The following is a 23,706-nucleotide window of genomic DNA, read 5'->3' on the forward strand; positions in this document are numbered from 1 at the left end:
GTGTGTGTTTTGTGGGCACAGCGCGGGGTTGTAGGAGCGCCGAGCAGCAAACGTGAATCTCGGCTGGCTCGGTCGAGTTGCCAACTTAATTTGTGGCTGAAGGGCTGTAACAAAAGCCAATCACCTCTCCACTCTGGCTTCTATCCTGCCAGAGGCGAAAGATACAATCAGGGCTCCTGCTAGCAACTATTTACCCTCCCTGTCAATCAGAGTCCTGTGGCGTGTGCTCACAGCTGGAGGCCTCACTGGCAGGTGGCCCCTGCATCTTCTGGAAAACACGCCTTAAAAGCCATGATTATTTCCCGATTGCCCCAACCCGTCTCATCCATACGCCACCGACGCTGCAGCCTGGCACGCCCTTGATCTCTCATCTGCCGTAATCTCTATATTTCCGTCTGGCTGGCTGTCAGTAGTCCACATTACCTGCATTTGAAAGGCATCAACGCAGCTTGGGTGTACTGTCTTGGGATATTTTGGACTTAAGGAAGCTAATTAGAAAATTATGTTTTTGATCCTCCTGTCTTTGCTCACACAGACGCACACACACATTCAGAAAAGGGGCGCATTCGCCCCAGGAGGCAGATGAGTCTTGCATGGGACATGGAAAGGAATGTTCCTGGGATTTGGTTTCCATCATGCCGCACTGAGGGAGCTTACCATCCTCATGGCCTTAAATCTCCTTCGCAGTGGGAGGCAGTGTGTGCACACGTGTGTTTCTGAGCGTGTGTGTGTGTGCCCACGTGCATAATGTGTTTATGTGTTTGATAATACAGCCCAGTAGGAAGATCCTCTTTTAAGTCTTTATCAGGCTTGCCAGTTCTGATCGCCCGGGGCTAAAGTGAAAGAGCCAGCGGTGCTGAAAGCATGAGGTTAGTCTGGCGTAGCTTGGAAGAGCCACAGTCTGTGGAGCAGTGAGGTACAGGGGTGCTTTGGAGGGACAGCCCCTTCTTCGGATCCAACCGAGTGCTATGAAGCTGTGTTCTGAAGGCTGCCCGGGCCACTGTAGACACCCTCAGCAGGCTTGTAATTACATTTAGGGAATAAAGGCACAGAGGGAGGAAGGGATTTAAGTGGTTTGTGTGCTGGGATGGAGGTATAACAAGGTCCTTTCACTCCCTCAGCTGCATGTCATTGTGGATTTATTCACCATCCACTTCAGAATATGAGAACCTGAGTCAGTGTACGGCCTGATTGAGCTAGCTATTTAACTCACAGGTGAGAGATGGGAGGCGGATTTCACGGAGGTTGCTTTTTTAGTAGATGTTGACTTTTTCAAAACTTTTTTTACATTATAGAGTGTGTGCCTTGAATTTTCAGAGCCACCTTTGAATTTCTTATGCATGCAGAACGTATATTTGTAAACTTATGTTGCTCCCTCACAAAGGCTATCCCACCTGGTTTCCTTATTTGAGAAGAAGAAACACATTTTCTGAAATGCCGTTCGAAAACAGATGCATCGATCTGACACAACGAAATGTTAGTGTTTATTTTGAGTTGTGCTTCTTTACAAAGGACAGAATTCACAAAATCCTGGGGTGGCAGCAGTGAGATATTGGTAGAGGTGTTCCGATACCAAATGTCTCCAAAGATGCTGCACCAGGCAATCATCGTACACAAATCTATGTATGGATCAGTCGATACACAAAGTCGAGGTGTCTGAATCTGTTCGGGAAGGGGGAAATTTAATTGGAACATCTCTTTTTCTGACTCTGAATTTGTCAGGAAACAGAAACAATCAGATGAAAAAGCCTTAAAGTCTGTGTAGACCTGCGGAGTTAGTTGACAACTCGGTGTATTTTACCTGCAAGAAGCACCTTTCACACATAATCACTTGATGCACTGTCGATATAAAAATCCCTGATTAGTAAGTCTATAGCATCTTGATGGGAACGGGATGCTGTGCAGATATAGTTTCCTCCTCTCATGCACAGTACCAAGGTGTGTCAAAACAGTCAACCTGTTTATTTATTCAGGGCACCCACAGGAGAACAACTGTTTCTCGTTCATAATTTACAGAGAGACTTGAGCTTTGTGGCCTGTGGCAGTCACAAGTTTATAATTTTAACCAGGACATAGGAAAGCAACCTCACCTGTATGTGTTTCACCACTGCTGCAGGCGTGCATACATGATGGGAACAGGTCAGTTTAAAGATCTGCTGCACTGTCACTACTGCAGACCCAAACACTCACTCACTGCCCGCAGGTCTAGATATTTCAATATTTCTTAGACACGAACAGAACTGAGATCTCAGGAAAAGCTGTCTGCGGTTTCCATTTCACATGAAGAACGCAGCAGGTCGGACACTTTCACAACAGCAGGGAAATCTCCAGGACATTCAGGCAAAGTGTGGTGCCTGAGTAAACCATGCAGGAGGCAGGACATCGGGAATAATTTCAGCTGCAGTGGTTGAGAATTTCGGCTCTGATCCTAGTCGCTAAAAGCTCTCAAATCTCTTTGTCTTTCCAAGTTGAGGTCTTCGTCACTATCTTCTACATTGCTCCTCTTTTTCATCCTGAGACATTTGTTTTCTTCCAGTTTCGGGTTTGTAGTGTTAGATGTGTCATCACTCGCTGTGAATTTTCTGCACATTTTCCTTCTACTTCTACTTCTACTTTCCTTCCTTCCTACCTTCTCTCTTGACTCTTTTCAACTTGCACTACTTTATATTCACTCACTAAATAATAGGTAAATCTCATCTTTTTGTATCACAGCAAAACCATTCACCTAAAAACAAAGCAATTGAGAGAAAACATCCTTCTATGTCACAGGAATCTGATGATGTGGTTCAACCCTATTATATGTGAGTCACTTGCAGCTAGAGATGCATCAGACCAGAGCAACACAAAAAGCTTTGTGTCCCCTCTCAAACACAACTGCGAGGTGCTGAGAGGCTGGAGGTTTGGTTGTCACTCTTCATTTCTTTCATTGTGTTCAGGCTGCTCCAGGCAACAGCCCCGGTCAGATTATATTGATATGGGTTCTCAGACCTTAGCCTGTCTCCTCTCCTCTCCTCTCCTCTCCTCTCCTCTCCTCTCCTCTCCTCTCCTCTCCTCTCCTCTCCTCTCCTCTCCTCTCCTCTAACCCATTGAAAAGGGCTGGACTACGTAGTCATATGTCAGACCTCATTTATCCAGCTGTGTGGGCTGACAGGGATGGTGCCTCCCTTCCCTGGGCCTCCAAAATGCCCTTGAATAACCCTCAAGTCCTGCGTCCTTGGACCGGCTGCCCGACTTCCTGCTGAAAGCTCTCAGATGTAAGTGGGGGCCTGCTAGCTATGCTATGTTTGGCACAGTGTCCTCAGACCCAACAGGAAGCCATAACAACCACTCATTATCTTTTGATGGATAGTGTTTTAAAGTGATGTTGTGTCAGATGTAGCATCCTACACCAGACACATAGCGGTGGAAAGCATCACGACGCAAGTTTCTTTTCTAGTTTCAGACTGACGCTGTTGTCATTTTCTCATTCGGCTGTTTAAATAGCAGATATACCGTCTGAACGGTGATAAATGTGTGGATCTTAAAGTGAGGTGTGGTCAGGCTCACTGTTTGTGTTTCACTATCTTGAGGCTGTGGAACGCGTCTGTGCTATAAGGCAACAAACACGTGGTCTGAAGTCTGTGGTTCAGAATCTCTCTGTTATTTTATGTGCATTCTGAAGATATTGACACAGGCTGGGGCACAATGCAGCTACACGGATACAGATGGTGTGCTTGTGTGGAAAATCCATGCTATGCCAAGCATGAATGCTCTGGAGGTTTTTCGGTGAATGTGACTGACTAGAGAATGTCCTGAATCTCCATTGTCCAGAAATCTTTTGGAGCTAATGTATGAAAGGGCCTTGATGGTTTATTGCATTAACCCCCTAAAACACACCCGTAATTAGTTAAGAAACCATATACAACCATTTTGAAATATGCACTTGATGCAGTGAGAATTTATTTTCACCCTTAAGCTGATACAAATTGATTTGGACCCGCCCCGAATCAATTGTGCTTTAGACCTTGTGCTTAGATCGTTTAAAATAGAGCAGTTAGCGTGTTGCCTATCCTACCTGCATTAACTGTGGATTTCTTTGGCTTGGCTCAAAGGAGTTCTGCTGCCGACATGTATCATGATCAGGATTAGTACAGTAATTTCTGACCACATTCAACAGGGTCCCTTTAACTGCCACTAACCCCTATTAATGTGTAAGTGCTGTCTGTGAGCGTCAACAGCCCCCCCCCCCCCCCCCTGCTGTGGCCGTGCTGTGAGGCCTTGCAAAGTGGCAAACCTTGATGTTTACCTCGACCCCCCCTCCTGGAATGACTTTCAGACACCACTGTGATTTCCCCCTCTGTCACCACAAGGTCTCCCAAGAATTGATTCGCGGCACCAGCAGGCATCACACAGCTATGCCCATGGAGATTTGACTTTAGTACAGAAATAAACAGCAGCCCTGTGCAGCCCTTCAAGGCTTCACTCTGATTTAGAGTACATTAAGATTCATCCACAGTGCCCTGCGTCCCCCGTGTGCCACTTCTTCAATTTCCTCCTCAACCAGACTTTAGACTCGTGTGTTTATATCAGAAGGCAGGAGGGCTGTTTTTCCATTTGAACAATGCTGACATCCTGTCGCAGGGGACGAGCGCTGGGACCGAGGCGGAGGCTGTGGGGGCTCGAGAGGTGGGGCCGAGCCACGTCTCAGCCCCCCCCCCCCCCCCCCCAACCCCCCCTGTCGCCCTCCCTCTCTTCTCCTCACTCACCATATGGCCACTTCTGCAAACCTGGTTTTGTCGAGCGTATTGACAGAGCGAGGGAGCTTGAAATATCAAAACCCCAGACCACTTGAAGGGAACAGTCAAATTTTCCACCAACGCCAATAGAGTCTGTCAGATCCAATTTTGCTCTGAGCCTCTTGTGCTCCTTCCTCTCTGCAGCCTGTTTGCCACCATCTCGCTGCAGTGTCGCCTCAAACAAACACACAGGCACATTGTGGAGCGTAGATGTCCTCCTGTTAATGTGCAAGCACACACACTCACACACAGAATTCCCAAAGCTCTGGGATACATTTGGTGTATTTGTGGATTACCTTGCGTCTCTGTGTAAGGATGTGTGAGTGGATATACACGGGTCTCTGGAGTAACCACAAATAATCCACCATTTGCCGGCTACCAGTGCACCGCTCACAGACAGTAAAGGCTTTTTCACTCGTTATCTGTATCCTTACTTCACTTAATGTGATGCTTTACGGGTGTTTTGTGTGTCTACGTGCTGGATTCTGTTTATACAGTATGTGTGGATGTGTGAGTGTGTGACCGTCTGAGCAACAGACAGTCTGACAGACGGCGAAGGGGCTGTCACGAGTGCCCTTACCCTTAACTCGACCTTAAGTGACAATCAATCCTTTGTGAGCGTGCCCTGTGAAGGCTAAAGGAATTATCAAGCTCCGGGCCCTGTGGCGTCATTTATCTACAAGCTGGAGGTCACACGGGTCAGAGAGAAACAAGTGGCTCCAGTGGTATCACGTCACCGATGATGGATCAGATTAGATCTGATGATTCATTAGAGATCTTGGTCACCAGCCACGGTGACTTGACAAATCCATAGTTGTTTACTTCTGAAACAAATAGAAAACAGCCTTTTCTGCTCAATGAGTTTGAGGACACAGTCTGTTTTGCATTGATTTGTGATTCAGAGTTATGAGTTTCATTAATATTATTTTAAAACTTGGAAAATATAGAGAGGGGGTGGGGGGATAATTTGGCCACCGTGGACCACTGAGTCCTTCTCTCTCTCTCTCTCTCTCTCTCTCTCTCTCTCTCTCTCTCTCCCCTCTCTGTGTGTGTGAGTGTGTGTGTGTACCTGTGTGTATGTGTGTGTGTGTGTGTGTGTGTGTGTGTGTGTGTGTGTGTGTGTGTGTGTGTGTGTGTGTGTGTAATGTGTGAGCAATCAGGCACAGCTGTACCTGCCCTCGCTTGGCAGAGCACAGCATTTGCCTGCTCAAAAAACAGAAGGTTTTGATATGGCAGGGAGGCAGTCATTTGGCCGATCTAATGGTGGCTCCCATAGGATTCATGTGTGTGTGCAAACACAGCGGGAGAAAAGAGAATGATGTATACACCCATAAAACCAGCTGAATATTTTATCATATAGATCCCCGCCCCCTGCCTCTACACCGACGACATCACCAGTGTGCCTCTTCGGTACTAGTCCCCCCCCCCCCCCCTTTCGCTTTCATTTACGCATACGTGTTGTTTTGCACATGCAGCGTTTGATGGCATCACTCATGCTTCTTTGAGGCCGTCTCTGAATGTTCGCTTCCTTCTCTGAGTTTATTACAGTTGAGATGTTTCCTTTTTTGTCAAAACTCATCTCTGCAGGTGAATTCACATCTAAAGACGTTCTCGCCCTGGGGATGTCTCCAGCGTTCTCTTCTCTCATCCTTCAAACACAATCTCTCGCATAGCCTTTTATCTTGTGTGCGTGAGTGTGTGTGTGTGTGTGTGTGTGTGTGTGTGTGTGTGTGTGTGTGTGTGTGTGTGTGTGTGTGTGTGTGTGTGTGTGTGTGTGTGTGTGTGTGTGTGTGTGTGTGTGTGTGTGTGTGTGTGTTTCTTTGTACAGAGGGCTGGATTTTTTTTTAGGCCACATGAGTCATCTTTTTGAAGTGATTGGTATCATAGTGTGAGATTGTGTCTCTGATGTCAGGCATTTCAGAGCAGTGAACGCTCAACAAACACTCCATGTACCTTTTGAACACAAATGTACTCTTATATTAAGCTGGTTTTAAGTTGATGAGTAAATTAGTTAATCGGCAGAGATGTGCGGAAACTCTGGATTACCAATCAAGTGTTTGTTTATCTGGTTTAGTCATTGATGGACAAACATAAGCACCTTCAAGGTTCTGAATTATGATAAATTCCACTTAAAGTCCACTTCAATCCAATCAAGCTGCAACAAAACTCCCACTGTTCCCTTAATATGCCAGATTTGATTTGAAATCCATTAATATTTCACTCAAAACTGAAAGAAAATCTTGGAATCTTAGGAAAGATCTTGTGTTCGCTGATCCGGTTCCGCACCTTTAATGAGTTATTACTTGACACATACCATGTTTCCACAAAGTGTCAGTGAAATCTGTTGAAGCATCTTGCTGACAAACAAACAAACCAACAGACAGAGGTGAAAACATACATATTTTTTTGTACATTTTAATGTCACCTTTGAATATTTATGCTTCTAATTGTGTTAATTAAGATGTTACATAGATATGTAACTTCATACATTTCTTAATTCTGTTCAATGCATTTATTGCATGTGTCTGCACTGGTATAGGCACTGTTTTTATTTTCAGGCTAAAAGCTAAACTGTGTTGGTACAGTAGACGACGGGGTTGTTCCCACTTCTCAGCTAATAGAATCCACTGTGTTCCTCGTCTTGTCAGGACAGAGTGACACCTCTCCTCTCCTGAATAATCCCATTAACAGCACTTTACTGAAGTAGTGTCTGCCCTGCAGGGCATGCAGTTTGGACAGAGGGCAAACTGTGGGCTCCTTAACACCTCACACATCCAAGCTCTCTCTCTCTCTCTCTCTCTCTCTCTCTCTCTCTCTCTCTCTCTCTCTCTCTCTCTCTCTCTCTCTCTCTCTCTGAAAAATTATTATTGTTATGTATCTTATCTTGGAGTTTTTCCTGCAATGATCAGTGAACTTGTCGACCAATGTGTATCATGAAGATAACTTCTTACTAACACCAATGAAGAACAAACATGTAGGTGTTTTAAACATTTTCCTGCTTCTGTCCCACACACTTAATATACAGTTGTACGACATATTATATGGAACCAAAAATGAAGCCAAAGCGTCTTGATCGCCACCTGGTGGCTGGCTGCAATATAGGTCATAAATCCTGCCTCCTTCTTGTTAGTGGATGCAACATGAACTAAACGTAAAAAGTCAAAGTACATGTTGTATTAAATAATAATATTATTATTTATTTATTTTTGATCTTATCTTATCTTTATATTAATTGTATGTACTGCCCACACAGACGAAGGTTCCAAACACCCCTGTTAATTTATAGTGGTGGTCTTACCTACAAGGTCTGGTAGGCCATAATTCAACTTTTTACATTTCCTTGACAACCAGGTTTGTCCCATAAGGGCCGGCCCTTTGAGACGATGGTCTTGGATGTTTGGAGTACATCACACAGCTCATGGGTCCAAAGTGAAATGAGGAGGATTTTCTAAGGAGTATTCACACAGCTGCAAGGCGAGGCCAAACCACACAGCTCCACGCAGCAGTGAAGTGGTGGGCAGCATGTCGCTGTTTTAGGGCGAGAAATAAAACCCACACCAGGGGCTCAGAGTCATGAAACCACCGAGCCCAGCCATCACTGCTGTATGACATCAGGGGCTAATTATGCTAAGTACAATACATTACCTCTAGCATGTGCTCTGAAAGCAGCCATTTCTCTAATGTGCTGCAGAATATAAACATACTTAGTGGAGGAGGATGATAGAGGAGAATCAGCAAGAAACCTTAAACCAGTGTCCTTGTCAGAGGTGAGAAATGGAATAATGTTGTTGGAGCCGAGCATTTCTGATTAACGTGTCATCTCAGCCCTCCCCTGCCGACTCCCTTCTCCGTCTCCCCTCTCTCCTCAGAAGGACTGGTTTACCTTTCATTAGGAGACCCTCGGTGCAAAGTGTGTTTGCTGATAAGAGCCAGCGGTTTATCAACAGTTTATAAAGGACGGCGTTACGATTAATCAAATCAGCACACATCTGGAGAGGGGCTGGCCTCTGTAAACACAATCAGATCCGACTCTGCAGATGGATTGAGAGAAGTGGGGGGTGTAAAAACAGGGAGGGAGGAAAGATAAGTGCAAAGAAGAAATGGAATCAAATTATGTATTATGTATGCAATTATTTCTCTCCCAGACAGATTGTTACTCCGCCATTCTGCTGGGGAGTCAAAAATGAGCAGCGCCTGGTGGGAGAGGGGCTGCAATACTCAGAAGTGAGAGAGAGATACGGTCCCAGTGACTGTCCCCGAGCCAAACACAGAGCATCCTCTGTGAGCTGGCGAGGCTGGCTCCTCATTATCTGCCTATCTTGGCTCCCATCTGAGGAGAAAATGCAGCGTTGCAGTCTCACTTTGGAGGGACACTGATCACAAGAGCAACTCATCTCAGCTGGAGAAAGATTGCGCTCTCCCTCCTCTGGCTTTCTCTCTCCCGCTGCACTGCGTTTGACGACAGACAGGGATGAGGAATCCTCTCTGTTGTCTGCTCCGAAAAGTGGAAGTTTGAGTCGGCGAGATGGAGCAAAGCTTCAAAAGGCACATGTAATTGAGCAGCCCTAGATAGGCTATCTGGGAACATGAAACAGCAACAGTTGTGACGGAGGGTAATTGCCTCCCTGGGCCCATATAATGCCTTGTCGAGTCTTTAAACTTGAGCAAATTGCTGGAAGTCCTTATGTCAGCAGGTAATTGGTTCCAGGCATCGGTAGCTATGTGAAATGAAGGAAAGATAGGTAGGTGGCTTGCAAATGTGCATTTAGGAGAGTGATGTATGAACGATTCAAAGAAAGGTGTGTATGGGAGCGTTCTATTGTATTGATTCCTTTTTTCCCCAACCACATGCTTTGCTTTTCATTTATTCACAGGGCTCAATATTATTATGTCGGCGCGAGAGCAAAAATATCTTCTTCCCTGAAGGCACATTCCCTCAAATTTCTTCTTGATGTATTTGTGGAATAATATCTATGTAAATTTCAACTCTTCTAAAACTGAATGCATTTATCAGTGGCCGGTTTTGTAGTCAGTGACTCATGGCGATGAAAAACACTGGAAACTACAATGTGTATTTCAACCCTGGCTGCAGCTGACTTTCCCCTTTGGCCCCAAGATGGGCCAGGTCATCTGTGCTGCTCAGGCTCCAAGCTCAGGCTACATGACCACACGACGCGATTTAGCTCTGTATCAGTTTTAATCCTCGTCTATACGAACACGCATATCAAGTGACCGCTCACGTACACTGGGCCTATACGCGTACCGGTGTAAACAGGAGGTCAGCCGCGTCCCGCTGGTCAAGGTCTTTGTCGCAAATTGCTCAAATATTAGCTCATCTTCTACACATGTTAACAGTAGTGGCTCAGTAAAATGATGAATTTAACAGCAATTAGCCAAGACAACAGGATCAGCGACTCTTGTAATCGATTGCTCACATTGCAGGTAATGGCGTTTGTGTCCCTCTTGAAGGGGGTCATGTGATCGAAAGATCCCATCAGCAAGCAGTTGTGAGTTTCTACATCATTGTTTCAAAACATCTCCATTTCTGTCCGTCCAGACTGAAGGACCTACCTAGTTTTTCAAACTGAAAGTAGTCCAGCGGTTTTCCAGACTTCTCCGTTTTAGCAGCTCTAAAACTCCGGAGTAGTGTGGACTCCAGACGTATCAGTAGAAGAGCTGATGGGTTTTCAAAGTAAAACATAGTTGTGTGGATGTCGTCTCAGGCTCCAAGCTGGACACGATGGGCGGCACTGTTGCCTTCACTGTCAGGGTGTCTGTCCTCTCGCCTGGCCTCCGTCCAACCCTCCTTCCTGGCTGGAGGATGCAGCGCAGGACCTCAGGAAGGAGATGCTTTATTAGCTGGCCCGTGATTAATCAAACATCTGTTCACTTAAAGCCGGCTGACCGCAATCCCCAGCTGTTTATCCCCTATATAAACAGCTAATATAGCTGCAGCGAATATGTCACATAGGAGCTCTCGACTGCATGTTGTAAAAACCTCTACATCTCCTTTGGCATTTGTAGCCATCCCTGTACTTAGTTTTATTCATACAAGTAGACACTGCTTGAGTAAATGGAAGGTAGAGCAGATGAGAAGACACTGAATATTTTTGGCTTTAGGGGTCTTGTGGGCAGCCAGTTAGTCAGCCCCCTCCTCTGCATCTTTGGTGTGAAACTAAAACCCCTCTGCTCCCCCTCCTGATTAGCATTGTCTTTGTTCCGTTGGTGGTGGCACGCCATGAAGCGTGATTGCAGTGGGCAAACTGATGGCTTTAAAGCGAGTCTGCTGCTGTGTTGATCTGCATCAGGCTCTACCCCCCTCCTCGCTCAGCAAAGACAGAATCAAATCAGGTTCAGTTTGTAGTTTGGTCTCGGAGCTATAAGCCTCCTAAGAGGTTTGGGAATTTAGATTTTTCTCTCTTTTTTTTGTATCATTTGATGTACAGTACTTCTGACTAAAGGGATGTTTAACTGTGGGTGGAGAATGTGTGATCCAAAGGCAACACAATTACTCACTGTTGATGCAATGTGGGTATAACTAATGTCGCTGTTTGAGATTTATTAATTTTTTACCTTGCAGTTTTCTACCTTGCTGTTTTCTTATATGCTGATCACTGCGCCTTTCTCTGTCTCTCTATTTATAGGCTGCTTCGATGGCACTGAGCAGCTTGGGCCATGTATATACAGCCATAGGAGACTATCCAAACGCCCTGGCCAGCCACAAGCAGTGCGTCCTGCTGGCCAAGCAGTCCAAGGATCAGCTGTCTGAGGCGCGCGAGCTGGGAAACATGGGGGCCGTCTACATCGCCATGGGAGACTTTGAAAACGCTGTCCAGTGTCATGAACAGCACCTGGGCATCGCCAAGGCCCTGGAAAACAAACGCGAGGAAGCTCGGGCCTACAGTAACCTGGGCAGTGCCTACCACTACCACCGGAACTTTGACAAGGCCATGTCCTACCACACGCATGTGCTGGAGCTCTCCCAGGAGCTGGAGGAAAAGTCCATTGAGATGAGAGCCTACGCGGGACTGGGCCACGCAGCCCGCTGTATGCAGGACTTGGAGAGAGCCAAGCAGTACCATGAACAGCAGCTGTCTATAGCTGAGGGTTTGAAGGACAGGGCCGCAGAGGGAAGGGCCTCCTCCAATCTAGGTATGTATTCAATGTACTAAAGAACATCACATCAAAAATGTAACTTGGCCCCTGTTCAGACCTGGTATAAACATCTCGCCTGAGTGTAAACGTATTTTTTACATTTCTTGGTGACCATACTTTGATTTATTTGTTTCCACTTCCACAAAATCAACACTTTTCAACATGTGATGACTGATACTTTTATCATATGTGTAAAATCCTTCTTCATATAGATGCACGAGTGTAATAGATTGTAATAGATTAATAGATTCATTAATTCGGCCCCTCCTCACTCAGCTCGCTCTCTTGCTCTTGCTTGCTTTAACACAAACACACACTCACATATTGTCATCTGACACATCTGTAAACTCAGAGTAAAATCAACATAAATTGGTCTGTATTAAACCCAAATAAGGGCTGTTGTTATTTACATATAGAGCAGGGAAGTGAGAGCCGATGACAGATGATCACAGGAGACACCCTCAGGACACATTTTAATACCAGGTGTGAACAGACCAACTTAACACTGTCCACTTGTAATCAGATCTCTCAGGACGTCTGTTACCTCCAGGTCTAAACAAGGCCCTAGTAACACTGACATCAATGTCTGTCTTCATTTGCAGATTATGTTCTCTCTGTGGTAACATTTTCTATTAGAGTATGCTGAATAATGATATATAAATATCATTAACTCAGTTTAAGGAAATTATATCAAATAGGACTTTCTAATCTAGTTATAAAATTAAATAAACTAAGCAATAAATCTGTGTGTAGCTTCAGTGGCCAGTTGGTTTAAATCAAATAATAACATTTTGAGTGGAACATCCATACGTTTTTCAGACAGTTAGACACTGCACAGTGGTTCTCGATATCATGAGACTGGATTTTACAACTCTGGATTTATTACAGCATCAGCCATTTTATAGTCCGTCTCAGAAATAACGAGGTAAACTGTAGAAGTATGGCCTCCATGATACATAGTGATCTACCAGGAGTGTACACATGCACAGTCCCTGTCTGCTTGTTTTTACTGCTGGTCTGAACATGTTCTAAATATACCAGTTGAACACTATCAGTCAACTGTCACCAGTTAAGTGTGAGCATCGATCACTGGACTGTATCTCACAGGGACACATGGTCGACTTTGGTCATGTGTTCTCTGCAGGGGTGAGTGGGTGGGCTGTGGGTGTCATCCCACCGCCTCAGATCGAATTCCACTCTTAGCATGTACAGTATGGTGGTGGATGTATGTCTTCCTTTGAGATTCCCCTTTGACCCTTGTAGCCGCGGACAATGTGAAGGTTAATGTCCGGCAGCACATATGATAAATCTGTGTCAAGATAAGAAGGCACCCGGTATGTAGATGGTACCAAATCTTCTAAATTGGAAGAGTGCAAACTAAAATTGAATGTTTGCTTCAAATGGGATTTTAAGTGTTATTTAAGCTACACTATTAATAACAAATTGACCGATGGAAGTGAGATAAGATGATGAAACAGAATTTCCCTTATATCAATAGCACATGTGTTCTTAGGTTGATTATAGTACATCAATAGCAAAATACATTCTACTTCCTTCTGGTATTTTCACAATTCTGCTGGCTGAAGTTTTGAGGTTGTGTACATTTAAATGCGATGTTTACGTATCGTTCTTCTCATAAATGTTTGCTGTCATCGAGGCCTTTGCTCATCAATGACGATGAAAAATAATGGCATAAATAGAAAATAATCTGGAGGAGAATTTCGATTCACTTGACTATTGAAAATAAGTTCTTTGTGATTCGGTGAATGAATTCCACCGAAACAAATCACACCTCGGGAAAAGAAAGTTGAACATTAAGCGATGATGCTCTGGACCTTGAGATATAAATTGATGAATTTCACTTCCCTTAGTTCAGGAGCTTTAATGGGACAACAGCAGCTTCAGGAGATATTTCTTTGGTTTCTTGAGTATTTCATTTGAGGAGGGTCCTGTTCTTTTGCGAACAGTCCCAGCTCTGTTCACAATTGTATAGATAGTTAGGAGTTGTGTTACCTGTTGCTTGCTTCGTACTTAAAGTCAGCTACATCGTGTCCTTTCAAAGAGAAAAATAACTGTGAGTAACAGCACAAGACAAATAAATGTATTAAGTCCATAAATAAACTTTATATCAGACAAGATAGAGGAGGAAGTTATTCTACGACTACTACACTACTTGAAAAGGAACGTTGTCAACAACATAAATTATGAATTGTTAGATGTGTCAATATCGGAGAATTTGTACGAAAAACATGTTTTTTATCAATGATGTGAAATCTAGCATTGACTGGATACAGGCTAAAAAATAAGAAAATAAAGAAGAAAAAAAGCCTCAGTGTGCAAAGGCCTTAACAGTGTTTTGTTCATTTTAAACACAGGCCATTCAACATTATTGCATCAGCACTATATTATATAAACTTGTTTGTGATACAATTGTTATTGGTTGCATCATGTGCTACACTGATCAGTGCCCTGTAGATTATGTAAGCATAAGGAAGCTGAGTGTAGGGCCTCTACATTGCACCCAGGGAAGAAAAGAGTGAATGTCAGAGCCAATGGTCAGGATTACAGGAAGCTATGTTCGGTGATGGAATGAAAGCACATAACACACATTGTAAATAAACCCCATAAAAATGTTTTTCATGGGAGATGTCTCTACATTAATCTGCTCTGCTCTCACTTTCACACTGCTTCGAAATGAATCACATCTTGAGATGAAGAACGGCGGGAAGATAAATAAAAGCGGGCTGAGGGGAAAGCCAATGTGCAAACCAGTGTTTTATAGGAAAATCCTGCTAAAATCAAATTAGGATCCAAGTAACCTTGTGGATTCTGCTGATATAATGTCAAAAGGAAACCTAGGGATAAAGACGCCAAGGGATAAAACTGTCCCTGGATATTCAAGACCCTTTGTGAGATATACGGTGTGGGCAATTCTCCTGTATTTAGTCCAGCCCTTACAACCTACGCTGGATGACTTATGATGCCCATCAAGATAGTAATAAAACTGACTCTAATGGACAAGTAAGAGGCATAATAGTTTCTTCCAGATGAATTATTCTTTTCGCCCAATTCGTAAAAGTGTGCAGGCAGAGAGTGGGGTTAATCAACCACACGTAAATTGAAGTGGTCCTTTGACCGGCCTAATGGTTGCACATCCTGCGTCGCTCTTAGCTTCAGCACACACCTGATTCCTGAAGTGTGGCAGTAGCCGGCCGTCATAAATTAGAACATTTTACGACGCTACAGTACACGGGAGCTTTATTTGAAGTGTACACTAAATGTCAGGCAAATTTATATTGATCTGTGGTATGTTGGTTATGGCGGCCGGAGCACTCTTATTCATTATCAGCTCCAGCATTACACGCAGGGGAAGCTGGCTGTCTGTCTCAGTTCTGGTCCTTCATAGCCCGTTTTTCAAACTCAAGTATGTCCACACAATCGGATCCAGACTTTCTCGGGAGTTTGCCTTTCACACATGAACAACGCAGCTGGAGATTCTCTGCTCAGGTGTGTTCACAACAACACAGGAATCTCCAGAGCGTTCAGATGAGGGGCGGTGCAGCAGGTGGAAGTGGACATTGTGTATTAATTCTGCTGCGGAGATTGTTTACAGCTCATGGACACGAGCGTCGACCCTTCACCAACAGCTCTTTTGACATCTTCGTCTGCATCTTCTACGTGTATTTCACTGCTTTTTTATCCTGAGACATTTGTGTTCTTCTGAGTTTTTTTCGCTCTGACATGGTCGTCCTCACATACAGCCCCTCTGGAGAATGTCAGGGAATTATCAGGAGTTCAGTGCATGTCTGAAAACATGTCTGATTTCTTTCTCTCCTCTTCCTTCACTTTTTGACGCCGCCCTCTCTCACTTTCTCCATCTCTCCCCTCACTCGTCCTGATTGTAATCTGCAGCTGTCAAGCTCCCAGTAATTGAAACTGACTTGATGAATCGCTTAATTACCTTTAATAGCTGATTCAAGAGGAGCTGAATAATGAAGATAACAGAGAATGAAGAGGAGGTTGAGGAGCATCAGGCTGTAATTGCCCCATTGTTGTCGTCTGTGGTGGTGTTGTTGTTGTTGTTGTTTGTGGCAGTGAGACGTGCGTTGTTATTCCGTCATCAACAACCCGCGAGCCTGCTTAGCACAAGAAGATACGGGCAAAAACTAACAGGATGTTGATTCACACTTCAAAATAATAATGCCGCCTTTACGCCGAGCACAAAGAGGGGAAGGATGATGGAGTGAAGATTAACGAGCAGCGATAAAAGCAAAACAACCAGTGTTCGGGTGAGGGGAAGAAGAAGTTGCAGAAAAAAGGAAGGAACAAACTTTTATTATGCCCTCTCAGCGTGTTGTTAATGTTGCGTGTAATGTGGGTGGAGCAGCAGCTGACAGTGCTGTGAGGTACAGCTGTATGGAGATCACCATAATATCTAACCATGATGCCCAGCGGTACCAGCAGCCCTGGCAGAGCCTTCTCTGACCTATAAAGGATATGAAAATGTTGCATTCCAGCCGCATTTATTATTCATTAATTGGCTAACTTACCCCCTAGTCAGCAGTATCTAATATCTGAGAGAGGACTGAAGCGGTGGGTTTCCATGTAGTTCTGGTATTCATGAAAGAGAATCTAAATTGTATTATTTTCCCTTTCATTTTACATCAAAGAGACTTTAAATAAGTTTGTTTGGGAGCATTTCGGTTTAAAGCCAGGTCTCTCTTGTGCTTGTTCTTTGTCTCGATGCACACCACATGTGTCACAGTCAAGTCTCTCCAATTGTCAGTTGTAAGAGGCCGCAGCTAAAAGTCCTAATTAAGCATTCTCTTCCCACTTCTTTCTCATCCCATGTCCCGAGAGATGGTTCCTGCTGCTCACAGAACTAAAGCAACAGAGAGATGAAAACAACAGGAAGAAGAGACAACACAGAATCAGACGCCGTGCAGCGCTTTGTATTAGAACCTCCTCGCTGCTTGCTAAAAAAAAAACATCTGTACACAATTAGTTTCAGACCTTATTATTATCAGGCCCGTGTTGCAAATGCAGCTTTTTCCAATTGCAGGTCATGTGAGAGCGAGCGCTGGAATCTACAGTCCAGAAAAATCTGCTTTGTCCAGACATCTGATCACCAGCTTTTATTACATGTCTGACTGCAGCAGAGGAAACATATGATTTGTGTTTTTATTCGGCCGCACTTTTTGTCATTCGTGTCACTCCGAGAACTCACAAACATCTGATTATGAGAGGAATTTGATCAAGTGGGATACAAATATGCAGAATAATCAAATAATAGCCACTACGACATATATATTCATTAGCGGTGACATGTTCAAACCACAATAACTAAACCAATGTCCATGGTATCCTGCTCTTTTTCCAGTACTGTTGTCAGACTGCCCACAGCAGGAGCAAACCAAAGTCAAGGACCAAACTTGCCTGGGGCCACGATGCATAGTGCATAATTCACTTTTGTACCGAAGCCTTTTGGAAACTGCTGTGACTGTAGATATGTTATTAGTTTGACCAGGAAATGGAGCAATGCGCTGAATTTACGGAGGAATTAACCAAGCCTAATGGCCCAGACAGGATGAATGAAAGAATGCTGTTCGGAGGAGGACGGAGAAAGAGCCAAACAAGTACAGGAAAAACTGTATTTGTCTGAGGAGAGGTGACATCTTCAACTGGGCATTGAGGAGTAAATACTTTCAGTAATCAGAAAGGAGAGAGGGAACAGTGGTTGGAAAATGAGTTGTGGTGAAATTATTAGGACGTCAAGCTTGTTTTACCCTCCTGGAGAGATTTTTTACTAGCAAGCTGATCTTTGCAGCCTGGCCTGAAGTTTCTGTTTGATGGAAAACCTGAGCAGGCGCTCGCTGCCTCCCCCAGCACGGCCCCCTTCAATCTCCCGACAGGGGAACAGCCAGAAACTGGACTAGAGGCCCTGTGAAACAAACTCTCCTGGTGCTTGTGCTTACACTAAAGTTCAGCAGCTCACTGTATGTATTCATTATTCTGCACACTGCAGACCTATTACAGCTGTGTAGCATTTTTCTGCATAAAGCAAGTGTGCCCCTTTTTCAGCACATCTGCAAATTCAGCATGAAATGTGATCTGTCCCTAAACGGTGCAGTGCACAAAAAAAAGAAAAGTTGAGTTGAGACATAGAGACGGAACATTGTTGGTTTTAAGTGGTAGGAGGAATCAGATGTCATGCGTGTGGACAGTGCAGCGACAGTTGGTTTGGTGAGCTGAAGGGCAGCTGAGGGTCAGCGGGGGTGGAGAGGAGAGCAGCTCGGCTGCTGCTGCAGGACGACAAGTGCAGCCGTGTCCGTGTGTTCCAGTTGGTGGAACAACCAATCAGCATGTGTCCATCTATCCACACTATGTGCTCTTTTCAATCTTCCATCCGCCTTTTTTCACGCTGTCCCTCAGACTGTAGATGTCTGTGTCTGCATGTGGGGATTTGGTAACTCAAGCCCAGACTGCTGACTCTGCCCCTTCCTGCAGACCAGAGGAGGATCTGGTGTCGTCTGCTCACTGCCCCCCCCAGCAGATCTAACCAGACACTGCTTTACATCGTGCAAGCTTACAGCTCAGTTAAATCACTTTGCATATGATTAAGGACTCTTTCAACTTCCAAACCACTGTAATGTAGTGTGACGGAACTGATTTCGCAGTCAGACACATTGCATCTATAAGTAATAACCCTCAAACTGTTTCTTCCAGCAGAAGTTGGTGCAAGCGGTTTTGTCAACACTTGCAACAGTCACAAAAGTATCTAGAAACTAGAATGACACTGTAGAGCGCATTCGGTTCAATTCAGTTTCATCTGTATTGCACCAAATTACAACATGCATCATCTCAAGGCACATAATGAAGGATTTTGGACCTTACACTGTTATAGAGACCCAACCGTTCCCTCAACGAGGAAACTGCCAAGAACAAATGGTCCCCAAAACAAGCTGCACTGAATTGTTCATGCTCATAGATAACAGTTCCCTAAATGTGAGTTAGTTTAAAGAAAATCGAACAATGAATTATTCTCTGGGAAAACGTAAAAAAATGATTTAGAAAATTCTTTGCCATACCACAAAAACACTGGATCTGCCCATTGATGTGGGTTTTAATAATAATAATAAGATAGTTTAATGGGTTGTTCCCTGACCCATACCGCATCCTTCCACCAAGCTTTCCTGGAAAATCCGTTCAGATGTTTTTTTGTAATCTCACTCACAAACAAACTAAACAAACAACAACAAATGGACAGTGGTGAACACAAATATATAATGTGTCCAGACGTACTTAACCATCCATGCTATTCATTTTGGTAAACCTTTTTGGAATATCCTTCTGAGACTGACAATACCAATCTTCATCTGTCAAAACTCGATTTAGCATCTAAATGTCCATAATCGCTCCAATTCCACTCTGCTCTGTTTCTGTTTATTTCTCAAACATGAATGCTAATGATGAAGTTGACATCATTCTGAAATAAAAAAGAGGAACACACCCAAGTCATCATTCCAGGCTCAGGCTGGTCAACTTTACTCTATGTCTAGTATCACCCGGGCCCAGTTGCAGCAGCAGCCGAATCGCTGGTAAAAATCCTCTTAGCTAAGTGACGGCAGCATCGCTCCGGACCTCCCTTTAGCTTCTGGAAGAATGACACAGTGATTTACTCAGAACACGACACCATCCCTCAAAGTCGTCACTGCAGCATATCCCTCTATGTACATCCGGCTGTGTAATGAAAAGTGACAACACATTGCCATGCTTTTAATGTCGTTGGTTATGGGGGGATGGAGAGGGCTCTGGATGGATAGGGCCTCTGTAAGAGAGCATCTGAATAATGTGACGTGTTTGTGCTTCATCCTGGTTTCTCACTGTCTTTGTTCCAAGCAAAAGGAAAATAGATGAGCCAATATTATTCAATATGTTACAGTCAAGTGAATTTAGTATGCACCACAGAATCACTGTGTCGTTCAAATTACACTGATCCCTGATTGAGGTCATTTCGATTTTGATTTGGACAAAATGTTCTCTCCGGCTAGGACCCTCCTTTCTGACTCCCAATGTCTGTGTTCCAGTGGTGTTTACCAGCATGTTTGGTATGGTTTTATTTACTTTCTTGCTGGATTTTATACCCAGAGGGTTCAATAATCCTCTTACTATATGGGGGGGCACAGAAAATATCTCCTTGCTTCAAGTGTGCCTCCAGGCATAGCCCAGGGCTTATGACAATTTTGGCCACAGCTTCTTAACCCATCCTTAAACCCTGTGCATCCCCAGCCTCTGTCCGAGCTGTCTCCTCCGCCCCTTCGTCCCCTGCCTGGCCCCTTCATCCATTTTTAGCCTGCAGCATGGAACATGTTTCCTAGTAATACATCAGTAGGCATTATATCTGGAGTAAGATCAGCCTCCGTTGGGGAAAGCATAACCTTGGGAGTGACTTTGTGGCGAGAGCTGTCATTGCTCCTCCAACTAGGCTGCTGTGAATCCTAACATGCTTCCACTCTGAGGAAAGTCATTGCTGAGGGGTTTGTCCGAGGTGGAAACTCAGAACCCGAAAGTGTCATAACCTTCGCCTCATTCCTTCCTCATTTGGCCTAAAAAAATAACACTTTCACTTTATGGCACTGTGCACGGTCCAAAGACCCTCATGGATTCCACTCATTTTGAAAGTCTTCATTGTGAACTGAATTCTTCCTGTATTATCTGACAACACTGCTTCTCTCTGTGTTCTGTCTGTGGTGTGTCTTGCATACCGATGCCTCAGGGCAGTGACATGATAATTACAAGGTCAGTTCAGGTTGTATCACTTTACCCTGAGAACACAAGCAAGCAAAGCAAAGAGCAAATCAGGTTTAAAGGTCTCTGCTGCGGGCTGAACAATGGCAGGCAGAAGATCTTTGATTTCTTTTTACGGCAAAAATCCAATCTGCAGTGAACTTGGATTTGTATCTGTCTTTGTGTAATGTTTAGACAATCACTTCAGTCAGGTTCATTTTCGAAACTAATCTTTTCATTTGGACTTGACGTCGAGCTAATATTGGTGATGCACATTTCAAACACATGTATTTTTCCATCAACCTAGAAAATTATATGCAATGTACTGTATATGTTATCTCTATCTGGCAATTTCTAGATCGGAATATGCAGCATGCATATTCCGATCTAGAAATTATTGGGTTAAGATTTCCGTTTCTAGTTTGACCAATCACATCTGAGAAGGCTTTGGTTGCCGGCAGATAAACCGTCAAGAGCAAAAGAGGTGGAACACACATCACCTTTTTATTTCATACCCACATAGCTGTTTAGAGATTAGCCAAAATATTGTCTGGACCTAAAACACCTACAAAAACACTGATTGTGTTTTGTGTGGAGAAATGTTATTCGACTGGTTTGATTAACAAAAGTGGTGTACGAAGTGTAGAAATAACGTAAGATGAGTCTTATCAACCATCGACACCAGAAACCCCAAAATATTGGCCGTTGCCCCCAGAGGCTAGTTCACCATCAGACGATAGCCGAAGGGTTGTGAGACTGCATACCTGGTAATGTGTCAAACTATTATGCAGTAAAGTGGCTCTGACTGTAGTTTCACCAAATCTTTTTTCCATTCTCTCTGACATAAAGTGCTGCTTTTGATCGAGCCGTCGTTTGAACGCATATCCACATCACAGTATTACATCTGCAGTCGTTTGAGCTGTCTGTTTAGTTTCAGTCCCACTGTTTATGTAGCTTGTGTTCAGGCCCATAATGTGGCAGGTTTCGGATGAAATAAATGGGAAAACACACATGGCGGTAACTAATCCCGGCGGCACCATCACATACACACCACAAGCCACAGAGCCCCTCGCCGTCCCTCGTTCCCACCCACTCTGGCTCCAGAACTGTTTCCATCCCTGGTGTCCCATCAGTGGCTGCACCCCAGTACCTTATACTGTAGCTTATTAGTCTCCATGCTGATGCAGCAAAGCAGTGACGGCAAGGCCGTATGGTGGATGGAGAAGTGAGTTAGTTGCTCTAAAGCTGTTTTTTGTCTTCAAGGGCTGTTAAAAGCTGGGTGGCAAAGCAGAGGGAGAGACTCAGAGATTAGAAGTAAATCTTGGCGGGAATGAGAAGAGATACTTTTGATATGCTGTCATGGCTCTTTAGTCTCCGCTGTGGGTTTGTCAGTGTGTATGAGTGTGTGGGTGTATCTGTTCAAATCTGTTTACACATTCACATTATAGAGAGATGTAGTCCTTATGGAGATAGAAAGCAAATCCACATAATGTAAATCATTACATTTTACGGAGAAGGCATGTTTTAGGGTTGTTTAAGGTTATGTTTAGGTTAAGTTAAGAATAAATGTTAGTTATGGTAGTATGTCTCTAGGAAATTATTTTAAGTTAATGTAATGTCCTCCGAAGCCATAGAGACACAACTGTGTGTGTATTTGTATTTGTGTGTGTACGTGCACGCACCAGATGGTTGCCGGGCTGTAGGGTAAAGCTATTATTTTTCATGAGATGGTATTTTATCTGAGATAATACGCACAATGCACTGGCTTCGCCATTATTTATTGTTTCTCCACACGTATCTCATTTTTCTGAAGTTGTTTGCTTTGCTTTCCATCAGCACTTCACAGTCGCCTTTACTTTCACCTCCCGTGTCTCTCTTTCCTTCTTCTCTCTTAATTATTTCCAACCCTGTGGAAATGTTGCTGATTTTGTCTTTCAAAAAGACGTTACTAGACTAAAAGACTAAATATTGGTGTTGTAATAACTGTCTTTAATGGCTCTACATTTTAATTACCATCATTTTGTGGGAGAGTGTGTTGTGGATGCAGAGACCAGATGGCGCAAAGAGCATATTTTAACAACCAAATGACTTGTTTTGTACATGAAGAGCTGACGAAGCACTTGAATTTTACTCAATTACATTTTTTCCCGCAACGGGTCTTTAACTCCATCTTCTCGCTGTCTCTCCCACAGGCATTATCCACCAGATGAAGGGAGACTATGAGACTGCACTGAAACTCCACAAAACACACCTGGCCATTGTTCAGGAGCTGAACGACTATGCCGCTCAGGGCCGGGCATATGGAAACATGGGTAACGCCTACAACGCCCTGGGAGCCTTCGACCAGGCTGTTCGCTACCACCGCCAGGAGCTGCAGATCTCCATGGAGGTCAACGACCGGGCCTCACAGGCATCCACCCATGGCAACCTGGCTGTGGCATACCAGGCCCTGGGAGCCCACGACCGTGCTCTGCAGCATTACCAGAACCACCTCAACATAGCTCGTGAGCTCAGAGACGTCCAGAGCGAGGCACGCGCTTTGGGCAACCTCGGCAACTTCCACTGCTCTCGAGGAGAGTTCCCCCAGGCCGTGCCCTACTACGAGCAGTACCTCCGGCTGTCCCCTGACCTCCAGGACATGGAGAGTGAAGGGAAAGTTTGTCACAATCTGGGTTATGCCCACTACTGCCTGGGCAACTATCAGGATGCTGTCAAATACTATGAGCAGGACCTAGCTCTTGCCAAGGACCTTCATGACAAACTGAGTCAGGCGAAGGCTTACTGTAACCTTGGTTTGGCATTCAAGGCCCTAGGAGACTTTACTAAGGCAGAGGAGTGTCAGAAATACCTCCTGTCACTGGCCCAGTCTCTGAACAATGCACAGGCCCGCTTCAGAGCTCTGGGAAATCTGGGAGACATATTTGTCTGTAAGAAGGATGTGGCCGGAGCCATTCAGTTTTATGAGCAGCAACTGGCCTTAGCTCACCAG

At 44.4% G+C, this 23,706-nt stretch overlaps 1 protein-coding gene across 1 annotated transcript in view; it reads left to right on the forward strand.

Annotated features, from left to right (window-relative positions):
- LOC128438927 (tetratricopeptide repeat protein 28) overlaps positions 1–23,706 on the forward strand; it is a 183,795-nt gene that overhangs the window by 135,520 nt on the left and 24,569 nt on the right. Inside the window, exons 6-7 of the mRNA XM_053421700.1 lie at positions 11,420–11,927; positions 22,910–23,706. Of these exons, the coding sequence (XP_053277675.1) occupies positions 11,420–11,927; positions 22,910–23,706 (1,305 nt within the window). The remainder of the gene's footprint in view (positions 1–11,419; positions 11,928–22,909) is intronic.

This window comes from Pleuronectes platessa, chromosome 4 (assembly GCF_947347685.1).
Source record: "Pleuronectes platessa chromosome 4, fPlePla1.1, whole genome shotgun sequence".
NCBI lineage: Eukaryota > Metazoa > Chordata > Actinopteri > Pleuronectiformes > Pleuronectidae > Pleuronectes > Pleuronectes platessa.